Source organism: Rhamphochromis longiceps, linkage group LG22 (assembly GCF_057381845.1).
Source record: "Rhamphochromis longiceps isolate RC_006_pf linkage group LG22, R_longiceps_female_GT1.1, whole genome shotgun sequence".
Classification (NCBI taxonomy): domain Eukaryota; kingdom Metazoa; phylum Chordata; class Actinopteri; order Cichliformes; family Cichlidae; genus Rhamphochromis; species Rhamphochromis longiceps.
Window position 1 is genome coordinate 5253074 of NC_140577.1, and position 9040 is coordinate 5262113.

Genomic DNA, 9040 nt, shown 5'->3' on the forward strand with positions numbered 1-9040 from the left:
ATTAAGGTCATGTGACCTCACAAATCAAATGCAGTAAATCCCAGCTTAGTTCTTTTCACAGAAGAATAAAATAATAAACTCATAAAATTTTATTTCCAAATGAAAGTCTGTTGCTGTCATCCTTCAAATGTGTTGGTGTCATTTTGGAAAATACCACATACTTTGTGTACTGCCAACGTCTCAGTGAAATCACACACTTTAGGTCTAACAAACTGTCATTGTCAGATGCATTACAATATAGTTGAAACATTTACTTTTGCTTTTTAGCAGACTTGTGATACCACTGCATCGATACAGTGACTACATGCTGAAGCAGAATAAAATCATAATTGCATGAAACACATACACACAGCAGCTACATACAAATATGTGATTGTGCACTAATTCACAAAAAGTTTAGCAACCTGTTCACAGTGATCTGCAAAATGTGATCATTACCTGTGCTTAATTTATTCACTGGTGTTTTTAGCATATTACTTCAGCAGCTGGAGGAAAGTCATACAGACAGTGAAGTGAAGAACTCTTTGCAGGAGAGTCAGCTTTCTGGATTTAGTTTCTCAGACTGCTCAGAGATATTGTCTGGACCTGGCAGATAAAAAAAATACACAGTTTATATATTTTTTATCCTTTTCAAGGAGATAATTTGTAGTGATATTTTGGTTTCTGTTTTAAAACATGACCCTGCTTCCCAACTATGACAGTGAGAGATCAGTGGCATTCAAGTGATCAGAATATGTATAATGAAACTGAATTAATCTATACTTTGCTTTCACGTAAATCCTGATTATTATATTTCTAATCATGCCCCACATCTGACAAATTACAAATGAATAAAAGCAGAGTTTACTTACAGGATGTAGAGCACTCCCCTGAAACAAACAAAAGAAATCATATCAGTTGTATTTTTTTTTCTTGATTGCACAATTATTTTGTGTCCATTTCATTTTTAATTGATTATTTTCTTCTCACATCATCGTTCTCATGGCCTGTAATCATCTCACTGTGGCTCTGAGCCTTATACAATTACTTTAGAATTTGTGTGTTTGTATCCAAAGTGATCTGGCAGTAAGATTTCAGAGATGAATTCAAAAACTAAACTCAATATTTCTCACATCCAGATTTCTCACCTTTCTTCTTTTTGTAAGCTACAGATACCAGAGCTGCGATGAGGATGAAAGCTAGAACAACCACTGCAACACTGATGAAGGTCACAGTGTCAGCTGGCTTCTCTGTTGAACAACACATGGCAGCATTTTAGAATATTAAACGGAAACTGTGCCGATACCAAGGAATGAGTGAGGAACGACCTGATATGAGTGAAACAATAAATGACACAAAAACATTACTACTCAGTCATTGCAGTTACTCAGATATTAGTTACTCTTCTCATGCTCGCTGAAGTATGAGCAGTACCAGTAAGCATGAGATTAAGAAAATAAATGTTTAGTTAACAGCTTGATAATATTAAATTGCAGTTTTATAAACCCTGCAGGACCCAGACTTACCCCAGTTGGTCCTGATCACTGTTTTGTCCAGTTTGGTGACGATGTCCTTGTTCACACCAGAGAGCTGAAACACACAGTCGTACCTCTCCCAGTCTTCAGGTGTGACTGATGAAACATTCAGATCAACACTGATCTGGAAGGTCCCATCATTGTTGGAGAGGATCTCTCCAGGATCCACACCTTCATGAAGCTCCTCTCCATTTTTCCTCCAGAACATCAGGACTCTGTCAGGATAGAAACCTGTAGCGTGGCAGCTGACTGGAGAGGAGGGAGTCTTCTGGAGGAGAGACACTGAGGGAGGAACTGGAGAAAGACAGACAGTTGTGTCATTATCTTTTGAATTTTACTGTACTTAAGAAATGGTGAAGCCTATGAATTAGGCCTGCTGCCATTTTACCTGCTGACTGCAAAAAGCTACTTCCATAGTGCACATATTTCTTTAAGAACTCGGGGCATTCGTGACTTAAAAGGTTTTGATTGATTTCTAATCGAGCTTTTTCAGTATCCCATCTCAGTTTGGTGATGACAGCCTGTGGTTTTGGAGCGATCCATGTCAGTGTCTGCAGGTCCAATGCTAAAAAGTCTTCTCCATCATAACCATACTGATTGAACCCCTTAATCTGTCCAGTCTCATCATCCCATTCACAGCCACTCATCCTCTGCATTATATAAACACCTGAAAAGAGAGACAGCAACAATAACTGCAATCACCAGTGAGATGTAAGCAGAGTTAAAAGGTGATATCGCACCTACTGAGAAAGAATATACCACAAAGAATTAACACGGGGTTGTTTCTTTGTAGTGTTCTTTCTTTCTGATGAACAGTTTATCAGGATTCACATTTTGTGTTCTTTGGATTCATTCACTGCTTCTTCTTTGCTATTTTTCATGTTAGCAGTGTGGTGGGAAAAATGCCATCAAAAAAGACCTTCAAATTGTCATGTGCTTTGAATTATTTTCTTAGAGGGATTTTATAATAATCGGGATAATATTTCAGCAGTAACAAGTGAAATGACCTTCACATACCTTCACTTTGGTTGAAACGTTGTCTCAAGCTGTCAATGTTAGCTTTGAAGAAGTGTTGAGTACCCAGACATTCTGAATTATACCGTTCCACCTGCTGAGGATGATCCTCAAAGAATTTAACCCAGTCTTTTGTAACCTCCACCCCTCTTATGTTATTGCAGTCACCTATCTGAACTTCATCAACAAATGCAACAACCACAAACTCTGGGATGCTCTGGGCTCCAGGGCTTTCAGTGGAGAAGAACTTCAAGGAATGTTTTACTGTGAAATTGATGGGACATTCAATTATTACATATTTTCGTGTATCATTTAAGTAGGTTAAATATGACCTTAATTCAGGTCATTTTTCACTGTAAAAACATAAATCTATCAGTGATACATCAGTGAACATAAAAAGAGACGGAAAACAATGATGTGTAATAGGAAAGGAAGAGAGCAGAAGAGACAGGATAATAGCCACACTGTGGAAGAGAACCAGAGTTTAGTAATAACTAATGATCAAATGCATAGTGGTTTATAAACACAGAGAGTGAAAAGAGGTGAGTGAAGAAGAAATGTTCAGTGCATCATGGGAAGCCCCCCGAAACCTAGACTGATTGCAGCCTAACCAAGGGATGATTCTCTCACTGCCATCTTATAAATCTTCCTTTTCACTCTTGCTGATGTCTTTCTTTCCTAAATGACCCCTGACCCTCATCTTCATCCTGCCTGCACTCTCTTCTTCACCTCCCTTGTCTACTGTCTGCTGCTTTGGATGGTTAATCCCAGGTATTCAAAGTCATTCACCTTCACTACTTCTGCTCCTTGAATCTTCACCATTCCACCTGTCTCCCTCTCATTCAAACACATGTATTCTGTTTTTGCTTCTACTAGCTTTCATTCTCCTTCTCTCCAGAGCATATCTCCATTTCTGGAGTTTCTCTTTCACCTGCTCCCCACTCTCACTCCTCTACCTCATATGTAAACCTGCTCATCACCACTGCAAACAAAGGATCAGAGCCAAAGGGAAGATCCCTGATGCAATTCCACCCCCACCTTGAACCCATCAGTCACTTCTACCTCAACACTGTTTGACTGCCCTCATACATGTCCTGCACCACCCTTCTCTCTCACTCCTCCACATAGCTCCTTCTTAACTTCTCTAAACTTCTCCATCAGCATGCTTAAAGCAAATGTCACATCTGTATTGCTCTTTCTCAGCATGAAGCCATACTGTGTGCATAATGTTCTGTACTAATTTAATAACACCCTATTACTTTCCTGTCAGCTACAGTGCAGCTTGTGAGCCACACAAGATGACATGGGAGAGGATACGTTCAAAGAAAAATGTTTAACAGAACAACAGCAGCTGCTAGCAAGTTTACTCTCCTTTGTGCCCTTAAGAAATGTGCCTTTTTCAAAAAGGAGGTGGTGTAAATACTCCATGTGAGGTCCTGTGAAATGGAAAATGTATGTGCCCAAGAATTTGAAGTTGCTCACTCTCTCGATCAAAAAGTAAATAATATGTCGACAGCTCATAGTGAAACTAAAAAAGATTACATCTCTTGCAATTCAAGTTGTTGTAGGTTAAGGAGAACACTTTTTAAGACTTAACTTGAACTATGATCTTACCTGAAGATGCAACATGACAGCAGAGGAGTAATATGAAGACATTCTTCATCTTTTTTCTTAATTTTTCATTTTTATCAGTGCAAGAAAAACAATTTGGCTTAGTTGCCCGTTTCATTTCCTGATGGGCTGTGCCAAAGTTTTGAGTGATAAAAAAGTTAAACATTAAACAGACTAATAACCTTCAAGAGCCTCCTTGTTCTTTTCTTTTTACCACGCATGCGCACCTCTTGTTCTACCCACAGTATTTGGTAAATACTCAAAACTTCGAAACAGGAAAATATGTCTCATATAGCCAATGCCAAAATACATTGGCTATGCATTTTTTTAAAGTTTCTATGACATTAAATTGTTTAGCTCAAAGACAAATGATCAACTTAGTTAATTGGGCTAGACAATTTATAATTTTTCATGACAAAATATTTCAGTAAGCTGTACCAACTTCCATGATCCTTGGTTTTGTACCAAGCATTTTCTGTTTTGGACTCTTAGTTTCGGTTTAATATTTTCTGTTTGACTTTGTTTTAGTTTTCAGTTTGAATAGGTTGTTTTCATTCTGATTCCGTATTCATAGTTTTCTTTGTCAGTTATTCTCAAGTTTTTTCCTGTCCCCTCATGTACCCCATACCTAGTTTGTGTTTCTGTTAGGTCTCCCGTGTTTATTCAGTTTTGTCGTTGTTTACGTGTTTTAGTCTCAGAGTTTAGGCTTGCTTTGTTATTTTGATAGTCTCTCGTATCGTGTGCATTACGTTCAGTTTCGCAGTCCCTCTTGCTTTTTGATTGATTCCATTCACCTGCACCTTGTTTTCCGCAGCTGTGTCGCTTTCCCTTATTTGGTACAACTAGTACTACTAATAGTACTAAAATAAAAAAATACTTGCACTCAATAAAAAACAAAACAAATATGATTATATCGTAAGGAGAATCCAATGCACGCATTACAGAAAAATACATTATTTTTAATACAGGGGGAAAATTAACTGTCTGCCCTACAAGGTAAATACATAAATATTTGAGAACAGGTCACAGAACTAAATAGTTGTTATCCTAGAAACACACAGTACCAGTCAACTTCAAGCTTTACTTCACAGACACATATTTATTTCAGTTTAAACCATTAAAAAATGGCAACAACACAGTGAAAAAGAATTAATCATTACAATTTGTAAGTTCACAGTGATCAAAACACATAGTCATTTGTTCCTGTTTTGTCCGGAAATAAGTGTAGTCTTATTTAATCCCATAGTTTTTTAAAATTCAGTTAAGTGAGAAACAAAATCAGACAGACTTTATTAATCCCAGAGGGAAATTGAGTAGACTGCAAACATGTATTTGTGCTTAAAATACCATACGACTCTCTAAAAGGTGGGACACCACAATATCACAAACACATGACTTACACTATCCAAATGCATGTCTCCTTGCTATAATGTAACTACAGCAGAAATATAAAATGTATATAAACCTATACATAAATATAAAAGAAACTTAGAGGAGCCTCTTAATGTGCTATTTTTGCAATATGAATAAACTTGAAATTTCCATGGAAATTGCATCACTGATGCTGCAACATCATCACCTCATAACAGCAATTATACATATATGCTTTATACAGTTATTGCACAGCATATGTTGAGGAGCCTGAGCAGTTTAAGACAAAAGAACTAAGTCAACTGTGTACATCAGATGGTTTATATTCCTCAGCTCAACATACTTTCATTTTTACATTTTAGTAAGCAATACCAGATACAGGCTGAAACTGATAAAAGTATTTCACTTTGTCAAATCAGATTGGTCAGTAAGGTTTATATATGTTTGGTATAAATGATCATAACACAACATCTTTATCAGATAGACATTTTTCACTAATCCAAGAGTATAAATTCAATGTTTCTGGAAAAAGGATGTTAGCAAGGACTTTTCTATGCTGTATACTTGCAACTTGCAACAATAAAGCAGCTTCAGATGTTTTGCTGTTGTGTAGCACACTTCATTGCCAGATTAGCTGTGGGTAATTTAAACAACTGTGTTTTGAACGTATGTCTTTGAACTGTGGATGATACTGCAGCAGCTACAGAGCAAACTCATACAGACAGTGGAGAACAGAACTGCTTACAAGACAGTCACGTTTGTAGATTTAGCTTCTCAGACTGCTCAGACCCATTGTCAGAAGCTATAAGATAAAAGCATAGCGTATGAATACTTTTCTAAACTTCTCAAAGGTATAATATGCAGTAATTGCTGGTTTCTGTTTGCAAACATGGTTTAGGTTTACTCATTTAATAATTTAATGATGCACTATATTTGACAAAAAACAAATACAATAAAAGCAAGTTTTACTTACAGGGTGGTGAACATTTATCTAAAATAAAAAACAAGAAATTTTATCAGTTGTCATATTTTCTTTTCACTGCACATACATATCTTTTGTGCCTTCCACCTACTGAATACTGTATCCCACATTATCATTTCCCTTTGTATTTACATGACTGTGGCTCTAAGCCTTATACTGTTGCTTTAGATTTCTGTGTTTTGGGTATTTGCAGTCAAACTCATTGGGCCGAATGGATTAAGACATGACTAAAAAACAAAATTTAATATTCTCACCTTTCTTCTTTTTGCAAGCTGCAAATGCCACAGCTGTGATGAGGATGAAAGCTAGGAAAACCACTGCAGCACTAATGAAGATCACCGTGTCAGTGGGCTTTACTGTTGAACAAGAAATGGCAACACTTTGTCATACAGAGCAGAAAAGTCGAATCAAGGCAACAGTCACCCAGACAAAACAATAGTTTCAAAACCATTACAGGATGCAGTCTTACCCATGTTTGTCTTGATCACTGCTTTGTCCAGTTTTGTGATAATATCTTCGTTCACACCAGAGAGATGAAACACACAGTCGTACCTCTGCCAGTCTTCATGTGGGACTGATGAAAGTTCCAGATCAACGCTCATCTGGAAGGTCCCATCATTATTGGGAAAGATCTCTCCAGGATCCACACCTTCACAAAGCTTCTCTCCATCTTTCCTCCAAAACATCTTGGCTCTGTCAGGATAGAAACCTGTAGCGTGGCAGCTGACTGGAGAGGAGGAAGTCCTCTGGAGGACAGACACTGAAGGAAGAGCTGGAGAGAGATTGGCAGTTGTATAATTTTCTTTTTAATCATACTCTGCTTTAGAAACAAGAAAGTCATTTAAGTTTATGTAACTGTACCTGTTGTCTGCAAAAAGCTTCTGCCATACTGCACATACTTCTTCAACAACGCATGGCATTCATAGATTAAAAAGTTTTTGTTATATTCTAATCGGGGTTCTTCAGCATCCCATCTCAGTTTGGTGACGACAGCCTGTGGTTTTGGAGCAATCCATGTCAGTGTCTCCAGGTCCAATGCTAAAAAGTCTTCTCCATCATAACCATACTGATTGAACCCATTAATCTGTCCAGTCTCATCATCCCATTCACAGCCACTCATCCTCTGCAAAATATGAACACCTGAAAAAGGAGACAGAATGCCACAAAGTAATACTGCAGACAGAAAAACAGAGGATGAATGGGTAGTGCCACTGGTATAAAATATACTTTATAAACTTATGAGCAATGTGGAAAGGTCACACTTTTAATTTCAGCAGTAACAACTAGAACAAATCCATACCTTCACTTTGGTTGAAACGTTGCCTTAAACTATCAATGCGACCCTTGAATGAATGATGACTATCCAAACATTGAAATGTGTACCACTCCAGCCGCCGCGGATAATCCTTAAAGAGTTTTTTAATCCAGTCAGTTTTAAGATCTGGTCCCCTTCTGTTGCTATTGCAGCTTCCTATCTGAACTTCATCAAGAAGAGCAACAGCCACAAACTCTGGGATGCTCTGGGCTCCAGAGGTTTCAGTGGAGAAATACTTCAAGGAGTGTTTTACTGTGAAATGATAAAATAATTGTGACTTAGAATTAGGTATATACTTTCTTGTATGACTGTTTGTAATATATTTAAGGAATGTCTTGACATTAATTACTAAAATTAATTTTGATATTATTTTTTGAAGTATTCATCATTCAGTAACCCACATAATCCTTTTGATGAGGTACACATATCTACAGGAGGATGGGGTAAATAAACTTGAATTTCAATCAGTCATAAATTAAAAATAATTAAACAGGGCTCTATGTATCCAGCCCCCCGAGAAAGATTTCTGGGGCTGCTTACATTCCTCCGGCCTTGAGAAGAGGTAAATAAAATTCCAACAGCTCATAGTGAAACTAAAAGTCTGTCACTTGAAATTCAAGGTGATATAAGTAAAGGGAAACATTACGATATTTGAAATATAATCTTACCTAGAGACGCAGCATGACAGCAGAGGAGTAATATGAACAGATTCTTCATCTTATTTTGCATTTTAAAATTTGCTAAACCAAGAAAAACAACTGAGACTTCATGAGCGATGTGTCCAAGTTCATTTTTTGATGGGCTGGTCCAAAGTTTTGAGTCATAAAGAATTAAATATTAACCAGCATATACTTTGAATACAGTAAATTACTGTGTTTGGGCCATGGGTCATGTTCTGATATCAGTTGTTCACATCTCTTGTTTAACAGCAACTGGAACAAAAGGTCCTAATTTCCTGAATCATTTCTGAACAGCAGCCTCTGAAGAACCTCTACTAAAAAGACTTCCTACAAATTCTTTAATATTATGAATTAGAAAAAGGTGCTTGGAGTGATTATGGGCAAAAAAAAAAACCCTCCTCACCTCATTATGAGAAATAAAAAAACAATCTTTTCAATTAAAGGGATTGTGTGTTGGCACTTCAACAGCTTAAAAATATTAAAGAGAAAATATAGAATGAAAATTAACCTCTTAAGCCCCAAGCCTACTTGATCTCCTGCCTTTTGCCCCTAT

The 9040-nt window shown here is 37.1% G+C and overlaps 2 protein-coding genes across 2 annotated transcripts; both read right to left on the reverse strand.

The window, feature by feature from the left end:
• Positions 1-535: 535 nt before the first annotated feature.
• LOC146643200 (major histocompatibility complex class I-related protein 1-like) lies at positions 536-4200 on the reverse strand. Its single transcript, XM_085396656.1, has 7 exons — positions 4143-4200; positions 2532-2792; positions 1903-2181; positions 1506-1808; positions 1128-1229; positions 852-869; positions 536-585 (listed from the first exon to the last, which is right to left on the reverse strand). The coding sequence occupies exons 1-7, from the start codon at positions 4189-4191 to the stop codon at positions 536-538; spliced, it is 1062 nt and encodes a 353-aa protein (XP_085252782.1). The 5' UTR covers positions 4192-4200.
• Positions 4201-6262: 2062 nt separating this feature from the next.
• LOC146643201 (major histocompatibility complex class I-related protein 1-like) lies at positions 6263-8536 on the reverse strand. The gene is made up of 7 exons (XM_085396660.1): positions 8476-8536; positions 7793-8059; positions 7354-7632; positions 6954-7264; positions 6747-6843; positions 6484-6501; positions 6263-6312 (listed from the first exon to the last, which is right to left on the reverse strand). Exons 1-7 carry the CDS (start codon positions 8534-8536, stop codon positions 6263-6265), a joined length of 1083 nt encoding a protein of 360 aa, XP_085252786.1.
• Positions 8537-9040: the final 504 nt, after the last annotated feature.